A 27,275-nucleotide genomic window follows, 5' to 3' on the forward strand; every position below is an offset into this window, starting at 1 on the left:
GTGTGAGCTCACCTGTTGGCGTCCAGTCGTCTGGAGCTCCTGTTGGCTGGTCTGGAGCACAGACTCTCAATGGTGTGGATGAAGTTCACCTGCTTCAGCTCGTCAGCGGAGAGATGATCCTGCTTCTGCAGCTCCTCCACCTGACACACACACACACACATAGAGAGACGTTACAAAGATCCAGTGTCTAGTTTTCAGAATCTGAGAGGTGAATCCTTGACTTAAAGCAGATGTGTCTCTCGCTCTCACCATGAAGGCCCTTAGATCCCGATCGGCTGTGTAAACACAGATGTTGTGCAGCTGCTCCTTTACATTAAACCCCTGAAACACAGAGACACGATCAAGAGTGTGTGTGTGTGTGTGTGCATGTGTTCAGTGGTGTTTGTGCTCAGTGTTTGGGTAGAGTGGTGTGTGTGTGTACTTATGTTCAGTTGTGTGTGTGTGTGTGTTCAGTGGTGTGGGTTTGTGCTTGTGTTCTGTGTTGTGTGTGCATGTGTTCAGTGGTGTTTGTGTGTGTGCTCAGTGTTTGGGTAGAGTGGTGTGTGTGTGTGTGTGTGTACTTATGTTCAGTTGTGTGTGTGTGTGTGTTCAGTGGTGCGTGTTTGTGCTTGTGTTCTGTGTTGTGTGTGCATGTGTTTAGTGGTGTGTTCAGTGGTGTGTGTGCATGTTTGTGCATGTTTTCTGTGGTGTGTTTGTGTGTGTGTGTTCTGTGTTGTGTGTGTGTGTGCAGATGTGTCTAGTGGTGTGTGTTCAGTGGTGTTTGTGTGTGTGTGTGCTCAGTGTTTGGGTAGAGTGGCGTGTGTGTACTTATGTTCAGTTGTGTGTGAGTGTGTGTGTGTGTGTGTGTTCAGTGGTGCGTGTTTGTGCTTGTGTTCAGTGGTGTGTGTGTGTGTTCAGTGGTGTGTGTGTGTGTTTAGTTGTGTGTGTGCACTTGTGTGTGTTCGGTAGTGTGTGTGTTTGTGTGCTTGTGTTCAGTGGTGTGTGTGTGTGTGTGTGTTTGTGTGCTTGTGTTCAGTGGTGTGTGTGTGTGCATGTGTTTAGTTGTGTGTGTGCACTTGTGTGTGTTCGGTAGAGTGGCGTGTGTGTACTTATGTTCAGTTGTGTGTGTGTGTGTGTGTTCAGTGGTGCGTGTTTGTGCTTGTGTTCTGTGTTGTGTGTGCATGTGTTTAGTGGTGTGTGTTCAGTGGTGTGTGTGCATGTTTGTGCATGTGTTCTGTGGTGTGTGTTTGTGTGTGTGTTCAGTGGTGTATGTGCATGTTTGTGCGTGTGTGTGTGTGTGTGTGTTCAGTGGTGCGTGTTTGTGCTTGTGTTCTGTGTTGTGTGTGCATGTGTTTAGTGGTGTGTGTTTAGTGGTGTATGTACAGTATGTGTGTGTTTGTGCATGTGTTCAGTGGTGTGTGTGTGCGTGCATGTGTTTACTGGTGCGTGTTCAGTGGTGTGTGTATATGTGTGTGCGCGCATGTGTTTAGTGGTGTGTGTTCAGTGGTGTGTGTGTGTCTGTGCATGTGTTCAGTGGTTGGTGTGTGTGTGCATGTGTTTAGTGGTGTGTTTGTGTGTGTGTGTGCGCGCATGTGTTAAGTGGTGTGTGTTCTGTGGTGTGTGTATGTGTGTGCGCATGTATTCATTGGTTGGTGTGTGTGTGTGTGTGTGTGTGTGTGCGCAAGTGTTTAGTGGTGTCTGTTCAGTGGTGTGTGCTTGTTTGTGCATGTGTTTAGTTGTGTGTGTGCGTGTGTGTTCAGTGGTGTGTGTGTGTGTTTGTGCCTGTGTTTAGATGTGTGTGTGTTCTGTGGTGTGTGTGTGTTTAGTGGTGGGTTTGTGTTTGTGCATGTATTCAGTGGTTAGTTTGTGTGTGTGTGTGTGTGTGTGTGCGCGCAAATGTTTAGTGGTGTTTGTGTGTATGTGGGTGTGCGCAAGTATTTAGTGGTGTGTGTTCAGTGGGGTGTGTGTGTTAGTGCATGTATTCAGTAGTTGGTGTGTGTGTGTTTGTGTGTGTTCAGTTGTGTTTGTGTGCATGTGTTTAGTTGTGTGTGTGCGCGTGTGTTTGTGTGTTCAGTAGTGTGTGCTTGTGTTAAGTGGTGTGTGTGTGTGTGTGTTCAGTGGTGTGTGTGTGCACTTGTGTGTGTTCGGTAGTGTGTGTGTTTGTGTGCTTGTGTGTGTTTGTGTGCTTGTGTTCAGTGGTGTGTGCGTGTTTGTGCATGTGTTCAGTATGTGGTGTGTGTGTGTGTTCAGCTGTGTGTGTGCGTGTGTCTGCATGTGTTTAGTTGTATGTGTGCATGTGTGTGTGTGTTTAGTGGTGTGTGCATGTGCTTGTGTTCAGTGGTGTGTGTGCGCATGTTTAGTTGTGTGTGTACATGTGTGTGTTCAGTAGTGTGTGCTTTTGTTCAGTGGTGTGTGTGAGCTTGGATACAATAATGCATGCGTTTAGTGGTGTGTGTGTTTGTGTGTGTTCACCATGTGTGTGAGCAGTGTTGTGGCCTGCTGCAGGTCTCGGAGGGTCAGGCAGGTGTGTGTGTGTTTCAGTCCAGTCCTCCTGATGTCCTGCAGTGTGTGTTCAGCGGAGCCGCGGCGGCGCAGGAGAGCCTGAGCATGAGGGATGCGTCTGCTGAGGACAGCGCGATGAACAACCTCCTGAAACACACAAAACACACACACACACGCGCACACATAAAGACTGTAAACATATCCTGCATATAAGCTGTAACTGCAGTATTTAATGCTCTACATGGACTCACCCTGACCTATACATCTGAACTCTTACATGTGTGTGTGTGAGTGTGTGTGTGTGTGTGTGTGTGTGAGCCAATGACTGTAAAAAATATGGACGACGCGACAGCCCCTTTTGCCATTGAACGCCTTGAGGGCAAAACGCCTGCTTGACGGGCACAAACTGTCACAAAAGACTGCTGAAATTGGAGCCTTGACATGCGCAGAAGGACTGTCTGATGGAGCCAGAGGAGGAGCCGCGATAATGAGCGGAGTCGAGCTTCCAACCAAACGCTTTATGTAAAATCAACCACGCCCCCCGAACTTCTCACTCGACTGCCGGTGTCTGCACTATAACAAACGCTCACTGATGTAAATAGAAGCACTTACATTAAAAAAACACAATAATATACGGTTTAAAAACGGTGTGATGTAAGCTGTTAAACTTTAATAAAAGAAATACATGGTGGACTGCAGAAATAAACGATCTTTTATACACTCTAGCCTGAATATGAGCACAAATAATATATTCTCTTATTGTTATATTTGTTGTTGGTATTTGTTATTTTCATAGGGGTAGAAATAACACTTGTAAAATATGAACAATAACATATAAACAACACATACATTTTTAGAAAGGTTTTTATTTTTAATTAGCCATCAACAGAACCCAAAATATAGCCTACACACCATAACGATTTACCATGCGGGAACAATCGTGCGTTTAGAAGATAAATACAGCAAGATTACTAAATATCAACAGGATATTTACACATCCCAACCCTGCAATCTGTCAATTTGTGCAAAAAAACTTTGCACTATTAATACAACGTCTATCTGCTGTAACATCACTAGTATATTGTTTATTCATTTTCGCTTGAATTGTTTATTTATTTAATTTTTTTGCCTCCGTTTTCATTTGGTTTATTCGATGCCTTCATTATATCTGGCAACGAGGAATTTACATTCTTTTTAATGTTAGCTGGAGTGTTCAAATAAAACGCCAACAGTAAATGATGTAAATAAATAATATCTAACATTTACAGCTCTATTAGATTATATAAGATTCGATTTCAAGAACCTTATAATGATTTATAACAGCAAATTCAGTAGATCACTTAATAACATGCCAAAACTTAAAATGCAGAGACGTCCTATAAAGCAAGTTCAAATAACCTTACAGGAGATCAACGTGGAGATTATTATTTAAACACAAAGAGAATTACTGCTAACGATCTCCTGTATACCCCGTACTTAAATGGGTTTATTTTATTGTGCAGTTTTATTGTCATTTTCGTATTTATTATTATTATTATTTAATACTTGTCGATACAGGTTTATTGTTATTTATTTTGTCCTTTATTTAAATAATTGCTATGCTGTTTGCATCTTTATTCAAAGGTTAAACTCAGTGATACACTTTGCGTTCACATAGTAGCATGCGTTTGTTGTTATATCAACAAAAATGGGTGTAATAACGTTAACAAATGTGAGGGTTTTATATAATGAAGATTCAATCGCGCCAGCTCCGGGCATCAGCGCATAACCTAGTCGCGGCGTCGCGGGCTGATTCCGGCTCGCATGCGGCAGCGCCGGCTCGCTCGGCCGCCGCATCTGGCTCAATTGACTCAGGCTGGAATTGGGCAGTGAGTCCAGGCATCCGGAGTAGGTCCAGCAGAGGTAGTCAGTCTGAGGGGTAAGTCTCCGGCAGGCAAGAACTGGCCCCAGTGTATTTTGCTATCTGGGTGGCTAGGCGTGTATTAGCAAACTAATAAAGCCCGAAAAAAGCTCTGACCTTAGCGAATAAACAGTGTTCCACCAGATCATGTATGTCAGAAACTGTAGTTTACTGCTGAGCTCATTTTGTCATAGTAAAATATCACAGAAATCGAGTAATAACACTTCAGTCTTCTGCCGAAGCTCAGACGCCGCGCTTTGAGAAACTGTCAATCACAGCTGTCAATCACGATGACACGCCCAGCATTAAATTACTGCTAAAAACAAACTGTTTACAAAAATGAGGATCTGCACCTATTTCAGCACAATAATCAGTGCCTTAATCGACCAGAACCATCGTTCGGGACATTTTATTGCAAGTGTAATAATTTTTTTATTTGGGCTCAAGTCTCCTTCATTAACACGGAGGAGGCGGGCTTTATGACTTGTACTGCAGCCAGCCCCCAGGGGGCGATCTAACGGCCGAAACCTTCACTCAAACGCAGGCTTGCGGCACACTTGGTGTGAGCAGTGTTTCTGACCTCATCAGACAGCGAGATCCACTGGTGCTCCTCCTCTCGGCCGGACGCTGCAGTGTGTGTATGAGCATCAGTGTGTGTGCGAGCGTCTCCTCCGACACCCCAGGGGAATCTCTTCAGAAACACTCGCAGGTCAGAGATGAAGCCGTCCAGAACACACACACACTGCTGCAGGTTATCATCCAGATCTGAGTGAGAAACAGAGGGAGAGTGTGTATGCGTGTCTGTGAATAGTGTTTATAGTGTGTGCTTGCGTGTTGTTGCGAAAAAGGTTGTGTGCAGTGTTAACAGTGTGTGTGTGTTGACATGGGTGTATATGAGTGTGTGCGAACAAGTGTTTATGCATGTGTATTGTTTTTTATATAGTGTGTTTAAGTGTGTGTGTAAAAGTGTGTGTGTATGGTGCTTATAATATGTGTATATAAGTGTCTATGAGTAGTGTCTATAGTGTGTGTGTGTGTATGTGTCTAAGTGTGTCTTTGTTTATGTTTATAGTGTGCATGCATGTGTGTGTGTATGTTTGTTTATGTGTATATAGTGTTTATAGTATGTGTGTGTGTTTGTGTATATAGTGCTTATAGAATGTGTGTATACGTGTGTGTGTGTGTGTGTGTGTATATAGCGTTTATAGAACGTGTGTATACGTGTATGTGTGTGTGTGTATGTGTGTGTGTATGTGTGTGTGTGTATACAAGTATGTGTGCGTGTATGTGTATATAGTATGTGTGTGCGTGTGTGTGTATATAGTGTTTTTAGAATGTGTGTATACAAGTGTGTGTGTGTGTATGTGTGTATATAGTGTTTATAGAATGTGTATATACAGGTATGTGTGCGTGTGTGTGTATGTGTATATAGTATGTGTGTGCGTGTGTGTGTGTATATAGTGTTTATAGAATGTGTGTATACAAGTATGTGTGTGTGTGTATATAGTGTTTATAGAATGTGTGTATACAGGTGTGTGTGTGTGTGTGTGTGTGTGTGTGTATGTGCGTGTATGTGTGTATAGTTTTTATAGAATGTGTGTATAGGTGTGTGTGTGTGTGTGTATGTGCATGAGTGTATGTGTATATAGTGTTTTTAGTATGTGTGTGTATAGTGTTTATAGAATCTGTGTATACAAGTATGTGTGTGTGTATGTGTGTATAGTGTTTATAGAATCTGTGTATACAAGTATGTGTGTGTGTATGTGTGTGTATATAGCGTTTATAGAATGTGTGTATACAGGTATGTGTGTGTGAGTGTATGTGTGTGTGTATGTGCGTGTATGTGTGTATAGTGTTTATAGAATGCGTGTATAGGTGTGTGTGTGTGTGTGTGTATGTGCATGAGTGTATGTGTATATAGTGTTTTTAGTATGTGTGTATATGTGTGTATAGTGTTTATAGAATGCGTGTATAGGTGTGTGTGTGTGTGTATGTGCATGAGTGTATGTGTATATAGTGTTTTTAGTATGTGTGTGTATGTGTGTATAGTGTTTATAGAATGTGGGTATACAAGTATGTGTGTGTGTGTATGTGTGTGTATATAGTGTTTATAGAACGTGTGTATACAAGTATGTGTGTGTGTGTATGTGCGTATAGTGTTTATAGAATGTGTGTATATAGTGTTTATAGAATGTGTGTATACAAGTATGTGTGTGTGTGTGTATGTGTGTTTGTGTATGTGTGTATAGTGTTTATAGAATGTGTTTATACAAGTATGTGTGTGTGTGTGTGTGTGTGTGTATGTGCATGTGTGTATAGTGTTTATAGTATGTGTGTATATAAGTCTGTGTGTGTGTTACCGTGCGCTCCGCTCAGCAGGACTCTGGTCTGTGTGTTCAGGAAGCTCATAGTGATGCTCAAGAGCTGCTCACAGAACTGTTGACTCTGAGCTTCAGTGTGTGTGTCGCGAATCGCAGAGCGCAGGAGATCCAGGGCAGGACACAGAGCTTCGATACCTGAAACACACACACACACACACACACACACACACACACACACACACACACACACACACACACGCACACACACACACACACACACGCACACACACACACACACACACACACACACACACAGAGACATACAGACACACATATACTGAAGCAGATATTTTGTGACTGATCATATCTGATGAGGTTGTGCGGTAACTGAGGTGTTTTCTGCAGCGGGTGGAAGTGTGTCTTACTCCGCAGATGAGTGTGTGTGTTGGAGGAGGACGGAGGAGGATCTCCTGGACTGAAGCCGGATGAAGAACTCAAGATGTTCTCTTTACTCTTCAGGAAGAAATCCACTGTGTCCAGCTGATGGTTCTTCAGACCCGCCTGAACACACACACACACACACATGAACAAAGGCACACAAACACACACTCAAAAAATGTTCCATCTGTCATTTATTTTAGCATCACTAAGACACCACTGTTTTATATTAATGCAGGGCGTGTATAGGGATTGAACAGCGACCCCATGCGTTCAGATGGGGAAGTGGATGAGTGTGTGTGTGTGTACCTGCAGGGCGTGTATAGGGATTGAACAGCGACCCCATGCGTTCAGATGGGGAAGTGGATGAGTGTGTGTGTGTGTACCTGCAGGGCGTGTATAGGGATTGAACAGCGCCCCCATGCGTTCAGATGGGGAAGTGGATGAGTGTGTGTGTGTGTACCTGCAGGGCGTGTATAGGGATTGAACAGCGACCCCATGTGTTCAGATGGGGAAGTGGATGAGTGTGTGTGTGTGTACCTGCAGGGCGTGTATAGGGATTGAACAGCGCCCCCATGTGTTCAGATGGGGAAGTGGATGAGTGTGTGTGTGTGTACCTGCAGGGCGTGTATAGGGATTGAACAGCGCCCCCATGTGTTCAGATGGGGAAGTGGATGAGTGTGTGTGTGTGTGTACCTGCAGGGCGTGTATAGGGATTAAACAGCGCCCCCATGAGTTCAGATGGGGAAGTGGATGAGTGTGTGTGTGTGTACCTGCAGGGCGTGTATAGGGATTAAACAGCGCCCCCATGTGTTCAGATGGGGAAGTGGATGAGTGTGTGTGTGTGTACCTGCAGGGCGTGTATAGGGATTAAACAGCGCCCCCATGTGTTCAGATGGGGAAGTGGATGAGTGTGTGTGTGTGTACCTGCAGGGCGTGTATAGGGATTAAACAGCGCCCCCATGTTTTCAGATGGGGAAGTGTGTGTGTGTGTGTGTGTGTGTACCTGCAGGGCGTGTATAGGGATTAAACAGCGCCCCCATGAGTTCAGATGGGGAAGTGGATGAGTGTGTGTGTGTGTACCTGCAGGGCGTGTATAGGGATTGAACAGCGCCCCCATGTGTTCAGATGGGGAAGTGGATGAGTGTGTGTGTGTGTGTACCTGCAGGGCGTGTATAGGGATTGAACAGCGCCCCCATGCGTTCAGATGGCAGAGTGAATCCACTGTTCCTGCGCTGCCGAACACCATCAGTCTGTTGAGCAGCTCGTCCTGAGAAACACAGAACAGCACCACCGACAGACCCGACGCTGCCAGAACAACAACAAAAGCAGGATCAAATTACAGACATATTTAATGCATACCTGACACAGACACCCCAAGTTGGAAAAATTCATTTCCGGGGGATACAGAGTTGATTTGCGGGAGGTAGCGGATTAGTGGGTGGTCGAAGACCGTTGTGGGGGGGGGGTAGTGAGCGACGTATCTGTGAGGGGGGGCGTGTGCGCGCGAGACATACTAGAAGAGCGGTGGGGGTGAGTTGCGCGTGACGTACCTGAAGAGCTAGTAGGGATGCAGTGGAGAGAGGGGTGTGCAACATATTTAAGGACCGGGCAGGAGACGTGCGATATCCGGGAGATTATCATTCATTTGCGGTCATCCGGGAGTGTCTATGCATTTCAGGGATACTCACGCAACTTCCGGGAGACTTGGGATGTCTGCTGACAACATTTGTCGAAATTCTGGGAGACTGGGGGAGGGGTGGTTGTACTACTACTGATGTTTGAAAAAGGTTTAAAACATGATTCAAAAATTCGCAACTCCAATTCATAAGTTTAAAACACGATTCGAAATTTCGCTACTTCAATTCATAAGTTTAAAACACGATTCAAAAATTTTGCAACTCCAATTTGTATGTTTAAAGCACAACTCATAAATACGCAACTCAAATTCAGAAGTTTAAAACACGATTCAAAATTCGCAACTACAATTTATACGTTTAAATGATTAAAAAATACGCAGATCAAATTTGTAAAATTTAAACCCGATTTTAAAATACAAAACTCCAATTCGTAAGTTTAACACACCATACAAAAATACACAAATCAAATTCAAAACTTTAAAACATGATTCAAAGATACACAAATCCAATTCGTAAGTTTAACAAGATTTAAAAATTTGCGATACCAATTCGTAAGTTTAAAACACAATACAAAAATTTGCAACTCCAATTCATAAGTTTAATACAACATTTAAAAATTTGCAAATCCAATTTGTAAGTTTAAAACTTGATTCAAAAATATGCAAATCCAATTCATTTGGGAAAAATATTTTCAGAATCAAAAGAATCTCACCCTTCAGTAATAGACACAGGTTCTCCTCTGCTGATCTCTGCACAGGAATAGCATTAGCATCTGCACGATGATACGTCACACTTTCGTTCTCCAGATCCCAGTAGGCCAGAACCGTATTAGCGTTAGCAGGAGAAACGAACGTAATTAGTGCTGAAAACTCTGACACGTTGAGTCCTGCTGGTGTGGCTCCATCTGGCACATTAAAAGACATAACGGCGCCCCCTGTCTTCACGGAGGAATGGCAGAGTTTAGCTGTAGCGGCTGCGCGACGGCATTCGATGTGAGGAAAGTCTTTATACCAGGGTGAAATGTAAACGGGACGAACAGGAGCTTTAGTTTGATTGTAGAGCGCAGACAGACGAGACTCCCATGACCTGAAGATGACAGAATGAACATGTCTGAGCAGAAAGACAGAAAACAGTAAGTGTGCGGCTGGTTTAAACAGTACCGGTCGGCCTGCAGGGGTTTATTCAGCACTGACAGACTGTGGGTGGAGCTGGAGAGACTGTCCTGATCACAGGATTCAACAGGCCTGAGGAATGGACGAATGGGGGCCGCACGGCAGTATAAGTGATCGGGATACACACTGAAACACACACACACAATAGATATACGTAAATAAAAAAAACAGCTGTAAATTACTTTTGTTTATTTATACACAGTCACAAATATATATATATATATATATATATATATATATATATATATATATATATATACTTAAAACTGATATTATTAATATTAACAATTTATTTATTTTTAATAAATTTAGGTTTATATCTATATTTGTTGGCGGTGTCTGTGCACCTGAAGTAGTGGTCGAGGTGTACGGCGTAGGCCTGGTTCTGCCGTGTGACGCTCACAGCCGTACTGAGATCAGCAGAGATCTGGAGCAGACAGAAGGAGGAGGTGGATGGAGAAACACCAGCATTGCAGCAGTATGAGGGAAAATCCACCTTCGCCAACAGCTGCCCGTCAGTGCTGTCAAACACATCTGACACACGTGATAAAGAAACTGCCCAGAACAAAACAGAAAATAAATAATAGCCTTGAGCGCCATCTACTGTTAAAAACAAGCCTAGAGTGACATCTTCTGTTCAAATCTAGTCTAGAGCGCCATCTGCTGTCACAAACTAGCCTAGAGTGCCATCTGCTGTTAAAAAGTAGCCCTAAGAGCCATCTGCTGATGAAATCTAGCCTAGAGCGCCATTCAAAACTAGCCTGCCCAGAGCGCCATCTGATGTTCAAATCTAGCCTAGTGTGCCATCTGCTATTACAAAGTAGCCTAAAACGCTATCTGCTGTTGAAATCTAGTCTGCCTAGAGCGCCATCTGCTGTTCAAATCTAGTCTAGAGCGCCATCTGCTGTCAAACCAGCCTAGAGCACCGTATGCTGTTATATAGTAGTCTAAAGTGCCATCTGCTGTTATAAAGTAGTCTAGAGCGCCATCTGCTGTTTAAATCTAGCCTAGTGTGCCAATTGCTGTTAAAAAGTAGCCTAAAGTGCTATCTTCTGTTGAAATCTATTGTAGAGCGCCATCTGCTGTAAAAAACTAGCCAGCCTAGAGCGCCATCTGCTGTTCAAATCTAGTCTAGAGCGCCATTTGCTCTCACAAACTAGCCTAGAGTGCCATCTGCTAGTGCAAAGTAGCCTAAGGAGCCATCTGCTGATGAAATTTAGCCTAGAGCGCCATCTACTGTTCAAAACTAGCCTGCCTAGAGCGCCATCTACTGTTCAAAACTAGCCTGCCTAGAGCACCATCTGCTGTTGAAATCTAGTCTAGAGCACTATCTGTTGTTGAAATCTAGTCTAGAGCACCATCTGCTGTTCAAATCTAGTCTAGAACACCATCTCCTGTTCAAAACTAGCCAGCCTAGTCTAGAGCCTAGAGTGCTGTTACCAACTAGATTAGAGGGCCATCTGCTGTTAAACCTAGCTTGTCTGCTGTGATAAACTAGCCTAGAGCACCATCTGCTGTTCAAATCGAGTCTAGTACACTGTTTGCTGAAATAAACAAGTCTAGAGCGCCATCTGCTGTTCAAATCAAGTCTAGAGCGCCGCCTGCTGTTATAAACTAGCCTAGAGCGCCATCTGCTATTCAAATCGAGTCTAGAGGGCTGTCTGCTGTTATAAATTAGTCTAGAGCACCATCTGCTGTTATACAGTAGTTAAGAGCGCCATCTGCTGTTATAAAGTAGTCTAGAGCACCGTCTGCTGTTATAAATTAGTCTAGAGCGCCATCTGTTGTTCAAATCGATTCTAGTGCACCGTCTGCTGTTATAAACTAGCCTAGAGCGCCATCTGCTATTCAAATCGAGTCTAGAGCGCTGTCTGCTGTTATAAATTAGTCTAGAGCGCCATTTGCTGTTATAAAGTAGTTAAGAGTCCCATCTGCTGTTATAAAGTAGTCTAGAGCACCATCTGCTGTTTAAATCGAGTCTAGAGCAACATCTGTTGTTATAAAGAAACCTAGAGGGCCGTCTGCTGTTAAAAACTAGCCTAGAGCACTGTCTGCTGTTTAAATCTAGCCTAGAGCGCCATCTGCTGCTAAAAACAGGCCTAGAGCTATATATATGTGTGTGTATGTATGTGCTCATATGTGTATATGCTGTTATAAACTAGTCTAGAGCGCCATCTGCTGTTATAAAGTAGCATAGAGCGCCATCTGCTGTTCAAATCGAGTCTAGAGCGCTGTCTGTAGTTATAATTTAGTCTAGAGCGCCATCTGCTGTTATAAAGTAGTCTAGAACGCCATCCGCTGTTCAAATCAAGTGTGTGTGTTGAAGGATACATGAGAGTCCGCTGTTGAGGAGGATGAAGAGTGCTCCTCTGCACAGCCGGCAGTCAACACACTCCTCCACACACTCCACACCGAGGCGGCAGCAGGATATGGGCTCTAGTGTGTCCTCCGTTAGTCTGAGCTGCAGCAACACACACGTGTTCACCAACAACACACAGCGGCCCTCAGAGAAACACAACAGCCTCACAGACGCCACAGCACACATGTCTGAAACAACACACACACACCTTTATTATTTGTATTTAAAGTGCATTGTTGCATGTAATGGAGGTGATGTTCAGTTCTCTTACCGGCGTGTGTGTGTTTGATGATCTGAAGCAGTGTATTAGAGGATGTTTCACACACCAGCGTCGGCTGATCATCCTGATCCACATCATACATATGCAGAGAAAACTCAGAGTCTAGCAGCAGCAGCTTTGGCTTCACACGTGCACCGCTGCTCACACTCACATCCTCCCACAAGAAACTGGAGAGTCAACACACAAATGCATATGATCAGGAATACAGGGAAACACACTAGTTAATAAGTAAATATATAAATAAACAAATAAATAAATAACATGTAATAAATAAATAAAAAAATAAAAAATAACAAATAAATAAATAAAATATTTAATAAATAATAAACAACTGAAAAAATAAATAAAATAATGAATAAATAAATCCTAAATAAAAATAAATAAATAAATGAATAACAAATAAATAGATAAATCCTAAATAAATAAATAATTAAATATTAAATAAATAAATAAACAAAATAAATAATTAGATAGGAAATTAATAAATAAACAAAAATGAATAAATTATAAATAAATAATTAATACATATTAAATAAATAAATAATATCTAATAAATAAATAATTACATAAACAAAATAAATAAATAAATAATACACAATAAACAAATTAATAAATAACAAATAAAATAAATAAATCATAAATAAAAAATAAACAAAATAAATAATAAACAAATAAATAATACATAAATAAATCATAAATAAATAAAATGAATAATAAACAAAAACTAATAAACAAATAAAATAAATTAATAAAAAAATAAATTAAATAATAAAAATAATAAATTATTTAATTAAATATTGAAAAGACAATTAAATAAACGAAATAATAATAATAAAAAATAATAAATAAATAAATAACATATAATAAATAAATAATAAAATAAAATAAATAATAAATGAATAAAATAATAAATAAATAATAAACAACCGAAAAAATGCTAAATAAAATAAATCATAAATAAATCATAAATAAATAAATAAATAAATAAATAAATAACAAATAAATAAAATAAATATTTAATAGATAAATCATAAATTAATAAATAATTAAATATTAATTAAATAAATAAACAAAATAAATAATTAGATAGGAAATTAATAAATAAACAAAAATAAATAAATTATAAATAAATAATAAATAAATATTAAATAAATAAATAATATCTAATAAAGAAAAAATTACATAAACAAAATAAATAAATAAAACACAATAAACAAATTAATAAATAACAAATAAATTAAATAAATCATAAATTAATAAACAAAATAAACAATAAACAAATAAAACAAATAAATAATACATAAATAAATCATAAATAAATCAAATAAATAATAAACAAAAATAATAAACAAATAAAATAAATTTATAAAAAAATAATAAATTAAATAATAAAAATAATACATTATTTAATTAAATAATGAAAAGATAATTAAACTAAATAATAATTATAAATAAATAATAAAATAAATGAATAATAATAAATAAATAAATCTTGAAGATATAAGAAAGCCTCACAGTGTAATAAATGCACCTTAAAAATTCTTTTCAATATTTATTATTTTGCAATAGTCTGAAGTATGTAGTGTGTAGTATGCAGAGTGTGTGTGTCCAAAGTGTGTAGTATGTATAGTGTGTGTGTAATGAGTGTTTAGTATGTATAGTGTGTGTGTGCATGTGGTGTGCTGTATGTACAGAGTTGTGTGTGTACAATATATAACATGTAGTACAGAGTATTTACAGAAAGAAAGTCAGTGTGTAAAGTATGTAATACTAAGTGTGTGTGTCTGTACAAAGTGTGTAATATGTACAGTGTGAGTGTGTGAACTAAGTGTGTAGTATGTACTGTGTTTGTGTGCACAGAGTGTGTATGTTGGTGTATAAAGTAGTATGTACAGTGTGTGTATGTGTAGAAAGACTGCAGGTCTGCTGTAGTTTGAGGTGTGTGTGACTCACTCACTCTACACAGGTGTGCAGTAGTGTATGCTCAGGTTAAGTGTGTGTGTGTGTGTGTGTGTGTGTGTGTGTATGTGTATGTGTGTGTTTGACTCACTCTACACAGGTGTGCTGTAGTCATGTATGCTCAGGTTAAGTGTGTGTGTGACTCACTCTACACAGGTGTGCAGTAGTGTATGCTCAGGTTAAGTGTGTGTGTGTGTGTGTGTGTGTGTGTGTGTTTGACTCACTCTACACAGGTGTGCTGTAGTCATGTATGCTCAGGTTAAGTGTGTGTGTGACTCACTCTACACAGGTGTGCTGTAGTGTATGCTCAGCTCCCCTGCTGTCGCTGATGTTCCTCAGACTGGTTTCCCCCTGCGCGTTCACGCAGCACAGCAGTGACGGACCCGCGCTCAGCTTCACCCTCCGCCAGTCTTTCAGCCCCACACAGAGCTCTCCATCCGCCAACAAATCCACCTCCAGCACCGCCTGAGCTCCAGCATCACTCCTGCTCAGAGCCTCCAGCATCCTGAAGATGGACAGCAGACGAGGAGGAAGAAGAAGAGGAAGATCAGCTCAGGAGCTTCCGCCGATGAGCGCGCATTATACAATAACAAACAGCACACTATGGAGATAAATAATAAACAGTCCTCGAAGATTAAACTGCAGGATTTAATCTGAAATACTGATACTGTGAGTTTCCGATCTAAACAAACCACAGCTGATCATCACATGACAACCACATGATCATAGCTACAGCAGGAGGACCAATCAAACCGGAAATAAACACTTCTACTTATGCGCGTTCATGGATAAATGAATGTAAATATCTATGATGCGCGTTCACTATGCTTATGTCAACTAACGTTACCTAAAATTATTTGCCGTGATTAGTAAATAAAAGTTTGGCTTTGTCTCTGTTTGAGTCTTTAATAAGAGCAATGTTTATTTTATGTATAATAATGCAGGTTTATTTAAACTAATCTAAATCTATACAAAACAAAATAAAGGAATTAATAAAAAAAATCAAATATTAACAATATTATCAGCAAAAATAGTGTAATTAAAATAAAAATTAATGTGGTGTTTTATGAATTTATACATTAAAAATGTTGCAAACTATAAATACTATTTTTTAATTAATTTAGCATGTGTAATACAAAACAGTAGAAGTATATTGACTAGTTTCTATGGATAATGTGTTGATATAAACAAAAATCCCCTTAATAAAGTGTATTCTATAGTCTTGGTATAAAATAATTAACGCCAAATTAATTAAAATGGTTTTTTAACATATTTTATAGTTTATTATTATTTCAAAATAACTATATAATATTTTAAAATAAATGGCATATAATCCCAAAAAACAACGCCAAAAAGTTTATATTTCCATCGACATTTCTTTGTTGATCACTCTGGTCTGCGTGAAAGAGGAAGAGCGGACGCGCATGCGCATGTCAGTGTCCGTGATGGAAATGATGGACCGGACCGGATCATGGAGCTTGTGTCCGGACTTTTGAGCAAAGCATTGTTTTTAACGGGACTTTCTAACGAGACGAATGACAAGAGACGAAAGAAGATGGAGGAGAAAGCGCTGGAGGTGTACGGTGAGCCCTGATGACCTCAATCAAGAGAAAAGTCTGTGGTGTTTTCATGGCACGATGACATTGTCAGGCGGAAATACTATAGTATTTTTATATATTACTATAGTACTGAATAATCATCTTCATGGTACTTTAAGTAGTGCCATATTACTACTTTGTTAAGTCAATAAGAAATGTGATACTGGATGTATTTTATCTGATACGTCAAAGATCATATTAACATACTGATAAACAGAAAACGGGGTATAACCATGGTACATAAATGGTGTCCGGTGTTAATGCCATGGTATTTTTGTGGTTGAGTCATTACCGTAATTATGTACTCTATTTTTCTGTCACCATGGTACATAGTTACAATTAAAAACTTGGTTTACTATGCTAAATTGATTGTGGTTGTTGTGATTGTGGTATTAAATCATTACCGTAATAACATACCATAATACTGAATCATTACCATAATCATTTACCACAGTATTTCCCACAAACTTTAAAAAATGGTCTCAAATTATCATTTAACATGGTAAAAACTGAAAAGTATGTAACTGAAAGGTATTAGCATAACCAGCAGTGATGATGCTACTTTGTAATACCATGCTATTTTCATATATACCATAATAATGAATCATTACCATAATCATTTACCAAAATATTTCCCTTAAACTTGAAGGAATGAAGTTCAACTGTTTATATTTTATTAATGTATCATAGTATTAGTATTGAATCATTACTGTAATAACATACCGTATTACAGAATCATTACCGTAATCATTTACCAAAATATTTCTCTTAAACTTTAAGAAATAAAGTTCAACTGTTTTTATATTATTAATATACCATAGTATTAGTATTGAATCATTACCGTAATAACATACCGTAATGCTGAATCATTACCATAATCATTTACCACAGTATTCCCTTAAAATTAAAGAAATAGTCCCAAATAATGATATAACATGGTAAAAACTGAAAAGTATGTAACTGAAAGGTATTAGCATAACCAGCAGTGATGATGCTACTTTGTAATATCATGCTATTATCATATATACCATAATAATGAATCATTACCATAATCATTTACCAAAATATTTCCCTTAAACTTGAAGGAATGAAGTTCAACTGTTTATATTTTATTAATGTATTAGTGTTGAAACATTACCGTAATAACATGCCATATTCCGAATCATTACTGTAATAACATACCGTAATACAGAATCATTACCGTAATCATTTACCAAAATATTTCTCTCAAACTTTAAGAAATAAAGTTCAACTGTTTATATATTATTAATATACCATAGTATTAGTATTGAATCATTACCGTAATAACATACCGTAATGCTGAATCATTAACAACAGTATTCCCTTAAAATTAAAGAAATAGTCCCAAATAATGATGGAACATGGTAAAAAACTGAAAAGGAAGGTAACTTAAAGATGCTAGCATAACTAGCAGTGATGATGCTACTTTGTAATACCATGCTATTATCATATATATATATATACCATAATAATGAATCATTACCATAATCATTTACCACAGTATTCCCTTAAACTTGAAGGAAAAGTCAAACTGTTTATATTTTATTAATTTTTCATAGTATTAGTGTTGAATCATTACCGTAATAACATACCGTAATACTGAATCATTACCATAATTATTAACCACAGTGGCGATCCAATGGCGCAGTAGGTAGTGCTGTCACCTCACAGCAAGAAGGTCGCTGGGTTGTTGGTTCGAGCCTCGACTCAGTCGGTGTTTCTGTGTAGAGTTTGCATATTCTGCCTGCATTCCGGTTTCCCCCACAGTCCAAAGACTGTGTGTGTGTGTGGATGTTTCCCAGAGATGGGTTGTGGATAAGTTGGCGGTTCATTCCACTGTGGGGACCCCGGATTAATAAAGCCGACAAGAAAATGATTGAACTAAACACAGTATTCCCTTAAAGTTTACGAAATAATCTCAAACTATGATGTAACATGGTAAAAACTGAAAAGCAACATAACTGAAAGATATTAGCATACCTAGCAGTAAATAATGTTAATTATTATAATACTGAGTCATTACCGTAATCAAATCAGTATCAAACGGTAATGACCAGTGTATTATTAAATAGAATATACAGTGTGTTTTGATAGCAAAACTCTGTTATTTGTCATTTTCTCTCAGATATTTTTCTGTTTAAGGTGAAACTCTTAATATGCTGATGTTGTTGTTTACACAGATGTGATTCGGACGATTCGTGACCCGGAGAAACCCAACACTCTGGAGGAGCTGGACGTGGTGACGGAGAAATGTGTGGAAGTTCAGGAGCTCGGAGACGATGAATATTTGATCGTCATTAAGTTCTCTCCAACTGTACCACACTGCTCTCTGGCCACGCTGATAGGTGAGTATGTGACGAGATAACACACACACACACTCAAACGGACATCACTGCACCACACAGATAGCAGGAGACACAATAAAGGAAACACTTCTTGTTAGGGCTGGGCGATATTGCAAAAAAAATACATTTAGGAAAATTATGATTTTTTTAACCTTTTTTTTAATTTTACAACATTACTAAGGCAAATAGTTTAAATAGTCAAAAATAAAAATATTTTAACTAAATATCTCTTTATAATAAAATAAACAGAAGTGTTAAAGAGACTCTCAAACTTAATAAATAAAATGTTACAAAGTGTGTGCAATGGTAAAGCGTAAATACTGACAAAAAACAGAAATGTGCGCACATCTAGAAAAATCTTGAAGGCAGGTGCACGATCAAAAAACAAACATAAGTAGCAAAAGATTCAAAGTAAATCGGCACACTGCCACTTTAGCTCTCAAAAAAATTTTAATGTCAAAATTACAAAATCACTGTGATTTTGTAATTTTGACATTAAAATTTTTTTGAGAGCTAAAGTGGCAGTGTGCCGATTTACTTTGAATCTTTTGCTACTTAAAGCGTAAATACTGAACAGTCGAAGCAAACTTTAAGGTGTGAATAAGGGCGGCGGGGGGGGGGGGGGGGTCTCCCTATCGACCATTTGGGGAGCACCCAACTGTATAATGTGACGGCAGCCATATTGTAATACTCTTATTACGAGTCTACTATGTAAGCAGGGATCCATGAAAGGACCACGAAATGCAGAGTTTTTTTTACGTTCGCCATGCAGTATCAAATTCCATTAAAAAAGAAATCGAAAGTTAAAAATGACAAACCCGAAATTGCATGAAACTCTCAAGGAAACTCTGGAGAGTCTGGTAATGCGACATTACTATTTTATACCGAAACTTGCCTTCTAAAAGTGCTTCCTTTGTCTTATCCATATTTCTTAACATGTTGAACACACAAATAAAAAAAACTTGCAACTGCGTTAATTGTGTATTTTTTTAAAACACGTTAAATATTTCAAATTGATAGCATGCGTTAACGCAGTAATTTTGACAGCACTAGTTTATATACATATACTTACATTCACGTTCATATGTATCAGCTTGTCTGTTGCGCCACTTTTTGACTGTTTGGCGCCATCTAGTAAATAAATAATATGTAGGTTAGTGTTTGCTGTAATTAGCCGGGTTCATTTCTGTCAGCTTTGCGTTTAATGAAAGAATTAATAAACTATTACGGCTCAGAAGAATGTTTTTTAGCTAGCAGTATTAAGCAGGATGAGGTACATCCAGGATGGTTGTTTTGCCAGAATAAACGGTTCAGTACAATGGAAATACTATGAAAGTCATGGTTACAGGTTTCCAGCAATTTTCTAAATATCTCCTTTTGAGTTTGACAGAAGAAACTCAAAGTTATTTATAAAAATAACGAAAGTATTTAATATTTGGTCAGATTTGCTAGAATTATAACTTATATATTTCTATATCTAAACTACGTTAGTTTTACTTTAGTTACTTTTTAATAATTTAGATTCTTATTGATACTATTTATTTAGTAAGGTCACTGGCAGGTATATAAGCATTTCACTGCATATTGTACTGTGTAAAGGCTGATTTATACTTCTGCGTCAGGTGCACACGTATGCTACAGCACAGCCAACGCATTGACGCATAGCCCTTCACCGTGGCCATCGGCGTCGCTGACTTGCACCTCTCAAAAATTGTAACCACATGTTGCAACGACACGTAGTGCAAGCTCTGATTGGTCGGCTTGATATCGCTGACGAGTGAGGGCGGGGCCGAGAGTCGTGCCAGCATGGGAGCCCGATGGAGCGATTGTTTACAAGTGTGGAGTCCCGTAAAGGAGCTCCGGATGGAAAGTCTTGTTTTGTGTTTACCTCATAGTTAAAGTTGTTTCACATCCGCCTGTTCCTGCCTTAAAATGAGCGAGTTTGAGCCACTTGTACATTCAGGAAGTTTTCAGGAAAAGCAAAACACCAGCGAAGAAACTCGACACAGAGAAACATTTACACCACACTGCCAACTAGCGTTTCGGAAGTGTTAATGCAGACCAACAGAGACAGCGCACAGAAGTGTTAAGCCTGGTTTATACTTCTGCGTCAAGTGACCGGCGTAACCCGCGGCGCATGCAACGCGCGTAGCTGTGCATTTATACTTCTGCGCGCTGTTTCTGTAAATCGAAAGTTAAAAATGACAAACCCGAAATTGCATGAAACTCTCAAGGAAACTCTGGAGAGTCTGGTAATTCGACATTAACTATTTTATACCGAAACTTGCCTTCTAAAAGTGCTTCCTTTGTCTTATCCATATTTCTTAACATGTTGAACACACGTCGACCACAACAGGAAATAAAAAAACCTGCAACTGCGTTAATTGCGTAATTTTTTTTAACGCGTTAAATATTTTCAAATTGATCGCATGCGTTAACGCACTAATTTTGAAAGCACTAGTTTATATACATATACTTACATTCACATTCATATGTATCAGCTTGTCTGTTGTGCCACTTTTTGACTGTTTGGCTCAAAATTTTAACTAAATGTCGCAACGACACGTAGTGCAAGCTCTGATTGGTCGGCTTGATATCGCTGACGAGTGAGGGCGGGGCCGAGAGTCGTGCCAGCGTGGGAGCCCGATGGAGCGATTGTTTACAAGTGTGGAGTCCCGTGAAGGAGCTCCGGATGGAAAGTCTTGTTTTGTGTTTACCTCATAGTTAAAGTTGTTTCACATCCGCCTGTTCCTGCCTCAAAATGAGCGAGTTTGAGCCACTTGTACATTCAGGAAGTTTTCAGGAAAAGCAAAACACCAGCGAAGAAACTCGACACAGAGAAACATTTACACTGAACACTTCCTGAATGTACAAGTGGCTCAAACTCGCTCATTTTGAGGCAGGAACCGGCGGAAACAACTTTAACTATGAGGTAAACACTAAACAAAACTTTCCATCCGGAGCTCCTTTACGGGACTCCACACTTGTAAACAATCGCTCCATTGGGCTCACACCGCTGGCACGACTCTCAGCCCCGCCCTGACTCGTCAGCGCTACTAAGCCGTAGGGGTGTCACGATTTCGATTTGAAGCTGACCAATCACAGAGCTTGCGCTACGCACCGTTGCGATGTGTAGTTATAATTTTTGAGAGGTGCACATCAGCGACGGCCACGGCGTAGGGCTATGCGTCAACGCATAGGCTGCGCCGTAGCATACGTGTGCGCTTGACGCAGAAGTATAAATCAGTCTTAAATGCACAGCTACGCACATTGTATGCACCGTGGGTTACGCCGGTCACTTAACGCAGAAGTATAAACCAGGCTTAAGTGACTAACAACATTTGAATTTCAGGTTTGAAACAAGTAATTGTAATTTTTGGGTAGACTATTCCTCGCTCTTGTAAATAAAGGTTATTTACTGCAGTGTTGTCTTCTTCCTGCAGGTCTGTGTTTACAGGTGAAGCTTCAGCGCTGTCTGCCCTTCAAACACAAGGTACGTCTGCAAACGCTGTGATACTCTGCTGTGTGTGTGTGTGTGTGTTCATCAGTAAAGCTTCTCAAGTGTGTGTGTGTGTGTGTGTAATGAAGCGTCAGTGTGTCAGCGCTGTTTCTCTGGCCTCTGATGGTGTTTTCTGGTCTTCCAGCTGGAGATTTATATAACAGAGGGAACACACTCGATCGAGGAGGACAGTGAGTGTTCAGACCTGCTCTTTAAATCATGTTTACACCACTGCAGATCTTCAGCAACCCAAGAGTGTGTTCATGTGTGTCTGATTGAATTTGTGTATGTGTGTGTGTGAGACTATGAGTGTCTGTGTATGTGCGTGTGTCTGAGTATGTGTGTGCAAGAGTGTTTGTGCATGTGTGCGTGCGTCTGATTGAATGTGTGTGTACGTACGTATAAGTAAGTATGTGCGTGCATGCATGAGTATCTGTGAATGTGTGTGAGTGCATGAGCATTCGTATATACATGTGTGTGTGCATGCGAGAGTGTGCTGGTGTATGTGTGCTGTGTCTGAGTTTGTGTGTGCGGGTTAGTCCATGTGTGTGTCTGAGTATGTGTGTGTGCAAGAGTGTTCATGCATGTGCGTCTGATTGAGGGTGTGTGAGAGAGTGTGCGTGCATGTGTGTGAATGTGTCTGAGATTGTGTGCATTCATGTGTGTGTGTGTGTGTGTGTGTGTGTGTGTGTGTGTGTGTGTGTGTGTGTGTGTGTGTGTGTGTGTGTGTGTGTGTGAGTGAATGTGCTTTTGTTAATGTGTGTGTGTCTAAGTGTGTGTGAAAGTGCATCTGTGCATGCATCTGTGTAAGTGCATGTGTGTTCATGCTTTTGTCTGAGTGTGTTCTTGCGTGTGTGTGTGTGTGTGTGTGTGTATCTGTGTGTGTGTGCTCTCCTGTAATATTGTGTTTCTGTCAGTCAATAAGCAGATCAATGATAAGGAGCGCGTAGCGGCAGCGATGGAAAACCCCAACCTGCGGGAGATTGTGGAGCAGTGCGTCACCGAGCCGGACGACTGAACACAAGCACACGCACACACACAGACTTCCTGGAGGAAAGTTGCATCACCTCAGAAAACAAGAGAAGAGACTTAGCTTCATCCCTCATGTCCTCAAAGCCAACAGGAGAGGCTTCAGCTTCTGTTTACACTCAGATGAAGAGGATCTCACTGAAAAAACATCCCAAAAACAGTGGGATACTATATTTATGAACTACAAAACATCATTTATGGGCTATAAATCATCATTTATTCACTATAATACATTATTTATGGGCTATAAAACATACTTTATGAGCTAAAAACATAATTTATGAGCTCCAAACCATTTATGAGTCATAAAATATACTTTAAACATTATTTATGGACTATAAAACATACTTTTTGGGCTATGAAACATCATTTATTAGCTATAATACTTCATTTATGGGCTATAAAAACATACTTTGAACATTATTTATGGACTATAAAACATACTTTATGAGCTAAAAATGATCATTTATGAGCTCCAAACCATTTATGAGCTATAAAACATACTTTAAACATTTTTTTATGGGCTATAAAACATCATTTATGAGCTATAAATCATAATTTATTAGCTATAAAACATTATTTATGAGCTTTAAATCATCATTTATTAGCTATAATACATTATTTATGGGCTATAAAACATACTTTGTGGCCTATAAAACATTATTTATGAGCTATAAATAATCATTTATTAGCTATAAATCGTAATTTATTACCTATTAAACATACTTTATGAGCTATAAATCATCATTTATTACCTATAAAACATTATTTATGGGTTATAATACATTATCTATGGGCTAAAAACCATATTTTATAAGCTCCAAAACATTTACAAGCTATAAAACATACTTTAAACATACTTTATGGGCTATAAAACATACTTTAAAAGTTATTTATGGGCTATAAAACATACTTTATTAGCTAAAACGTCATTTATGATCTATAAATCATCATATATGAACTATAAAATATCGTTATGAACTATAAATCATCTTTTATTAGCTATAAATGAGTGTTTATGATCATGAGTTGGTGCAGTAGTTTTCGGTGTTGGGTAAAGTTACTTTTAAATGTAATATATTGTGATCTTAAATCACTTAAAGTAATGGGAGAGTATGTTAGCATTGATTAAGACAGGCTTGCGATATATTTCTTTTAATAGTAACTTTACCCAACACTGATAATGTCTGAACTAAATGATGTTGTTATGTTTTTTATGGTGTTTTTTCATCCATCCGTCCTCCATTCTGTAATTGTACAGAAAAGAGCAACATGAACATTCTGATAAACATCTCATTTGAAGTCGTGTTGTTTTGGGTGGAATTGAAGTCGAGTAATGATACTAAACTTGTTTTTAAAGAATTGTTTTGTAAGAGATGGTGATGATAATGAGCTTGTAAATATTTTGATTTTGTAAGGGAAAAGTCTATATTTGTAGAACTGGAGAGCTTATGAATAAAAACTTTCTCAGAGATATAAGAAGAGGTTTTTATATATACATGGAAATTGAATTTTTGTAGCGTTCATTTGTATGTTATAGGCCTGGACTTTTCAATGAAGCTAATGTAATTTTGTATAATCAATATAATTACAGTACACACTGATTGTAAATGAAATGTTAACATATACATGTGTACTTTGCATTATAAAAATATTAAAGATAATATTAACATTTAAATTCTTAGTTTCTGTGACATCTATATATGTTTTTTAATAAATTGTATACATAAGATATAATATATTTATTTGAAAAACATACTTTAATATCGTTATAATTTTTTACCTGGATTTTTAATTAGTTTATTATTTGTATTTTATACAGCTGGAAAACTCATGAAAATGAAATTCATGCACTTGTAAAATGTAAGAAATATAGAATATATAAGATTACCACACAATTGCAATAAAAAATCTATTTTTTTTATTTAATTATTACAATCTGTCAAATATCATAAAATATGTGAGAAGTGGTTAAATTGACATAATTTCTTGCCTTTTTTATTTATTTTAAACTTCTTAACATATTTTAATCTGTTTATATATATATATATATAATTTTATATATTTAATTTAATATTTAATTAACATAACTTACCTACATTGTTTGTTATCAATGGTTAATAACAGGAAAATGGCATTAAAATAAAATGTAAAAGGAAATTGTAATATAATAAAGTGTTTTTAACTTTTAATTTATATAAAATATTTTTTTATAAAATCTCGAATAATTTGTTTTACTTATAGGATTAATTGTACAATAATAACAACAGTAAAATTATACATTTTACGTTTATAATAATACAACTGTACAAATTAAGTTTCCAATATATATTTATACACATATCGTATAATTAAATATAATTAATTGATTTAATATGTAATTTAATATTTATATCCTTTGTTTTTTTTTTGTATACTGATTATTTTGATGGTAATTAAAATCTACATTCATATGCCATTGTGTATGAAATGTGCCAAATAAATGAACTTGTTTTGCCAAATAATAATAACGCTCACAATTCATAAAATAATAAAAATGTCAGATATCATAACTAAATACATTACATTTTAAATCTCTTAAACTTGTAAGATTATATACAGAAAGAATATAACCTGATCTTTCTTTTACTTTTTTCTAATAGCTTATTTGTTTAGTTATTAATAAATGCCACTGAAAATAAATGATTTATTGGATTTACAAACAATTAATATGGGATAAATTTAAACAAACAAATGAAGAATGTTTGTTTCAATTCTGCCCATATGAATTGTTTGCAACCATTTACCTTAAAAACATTGAATAAATCCAATGGATCATTTATTTTCAGTGACAGACTTCTCCATGTGGTGGCGCTCTACAACCAAATTCCCTCAAACTGCAGTCCTTCACATTTAACAGATTTACAGGCTCTATGCTTGACAAAAAACACAGTAAAACACAGCGTTTACCTTAGATTTACAGCACACTGGAGGCCGATGGGAAATTCAGCGGTGTGTTGTGTGTGATTTTGGCCGCAGGGCACTTCAGAACTGAGGATTTTCAAGACCATTATTAAATATTCAGCTTTAGTGAAATCATTCTAGACAGACATCAAGTATTAATATCAGACATTCAGAGTCGATCTCATCAAACACACACTTTCTGGAGTTATGAAGAGCTTGATGTGTGGAAAAAACTGTCGGAAAACATCCAGACCTGACAAAATGACAAATACATAAATACAAACATAATAAATACATGAAGAAAATGTAAAACAACAACAACAACAAAACAGTACAGAAGGCCAAACCTGTAAAAATAAATAAATAAATGATAAATACTTTAATAAATACATGAAGGAAATGTGGAAAAAAATCAGTAGGGAAGGCCAAACCTTGAAAATAAATAAATTAATATTAAATAATTTTATGAAAAAAGTGAAAAATTTAATAAGTATGGAAGGACAAACCTGTTAATATATATATATATATATATATATATATATATATATATATATATATATATATATATATATATATATATATATATATATATATACATACATATATACACACACACACACACACACACACACACACACACACACACACACACATATATATATATATATATATATATATACATATATACACACACACACACACACATATATATATATATATATATATATATATATATATATATATATATATATATATATATACATATATACATATATATATATATATATATATATATATATATATATATACATATATATATATATATATATATATATATATATATATATATATATATATATATATATGAATACATTAATAATAAATACATAATAAATAATATATTATAACTTAAAATCTGAAAAAAAAAAAACACAAATCAGTATGGAAGGGCAAACCTGTAAAAATACACAAATTAAATAATAATAAACACATAAAAAAATATATAAAGAATATGTAAAAGAAAATCAGTGTGAAAGGTCAACCCTTTAAAAATAAATCATAGTTAAAAACAAATAAATATATGGAGAAAATATGAAAAAATAAATCAGCATGGAAGGACAACCTGTAAAAATAAATAAATAACATTAATAAATACATAAAGAAAATGTGAAAAAAATCAGTGTGAAAGGTCAACTGTTTAAAAATAAATCATAATTAAAAACAAATAAATAAATGGAGAAAATATAAAAAAATAAATCAGCATGGAAGGGCAAACTGTAAAAATAAACA

General features: G+C 37.3%; 2 protein-coding genes across 6 annotated transcripts in view; one reads left to right on the forward strand and one right to left on the reverse strand.

Annotated features, from left to right (window-relative positions):
• Nucleotides 1-15,297, reverse strand: part of spg11 (SPG11 vesicle trafficking associated, spatacsin) — a 46,741-nt gene extending 31,444 nt beyond the window's left edge. For 2 of the 5 annotated variants that reach the window (NM_001174135.1, NM_001194994.1), the window contains 13 exon segments: nucleotides 13-140; nucleotides 250-321; nucleotides 2,452-2,628; nucleotides 4,962-5,146; nucleotides 6,742-6,897; nucleotides 7,128-7,263; nucleotides 8,303-8,448; nucleotides 9,493-9,866; nucleotides 9,941-10,078; nucleotides 10,300-10,486; nucleotides 12,284-12,499; nucleotides 12,583-12,758; nucleotides 14,831-15,297. In NM_001174135.1, coding sequence (NP_001167606.1) covers nucleotides 13-140; nucleotides 250-321; nucleotides 2,452-2,628; nucleotides 4,962-5,146; nucleotides 6,742-6,897; nucleotides 7,128-7,263; nucleotides 8,303-8,448; nucleotides 9,493-9,866; nucleotides 9,941-10,078; nucleotides 10,300-10,486; nucleotides 12,284-12,499; nucleotides 12,583-12,758; nucleotides 14,831-15,054 — 2,315 coding nt within the window. In that variant the 5' untranslated portion in view covers nucleotides 15,055-15,297. 5 annotated transcript variants of the gene reach the window in all.
• A 700-nt stretch (nucleotides 15,298-15,997) lies between these two features.
• On the forward strand, nucleotides 15,998-24,720 carry ciao2a (cytosolic iron-sulfur assembly component 2A). Its single transcript, NM_213027.1, is given in 5 exon segments — nucleotides 15,998-16,133; nucleotides 18,350-18,514; nucleotides 21,958-22,007; nucleotides 22,159-22,204; nucleotides 22,931-24,720. Coding segments are annotated over 5 exon segments (474 nt in total). The 5' UTR covers nucleotides 15,998-16,021; the 3' UTR covers nucleotides 23,032-24,720.
• The last annotated feature ends 2,555 nt before the right edge of the window (nucleotides 24,721-27,275 follow it).

Source organism: Danio rerio, chromosome 25 (genome assembly GCF_049306965.1).
Source record: "Danio rerio strain Tuebingen ecotype United States chromosome 25, GRCz12tu, whole genome shotgun sequence".
Classification (NCBI taxonomy): Eukaryota; Metazoa; Chordata; class Actinopteri; order Cypriniformes; family Danionidae; genus Danio; species Danio rerio.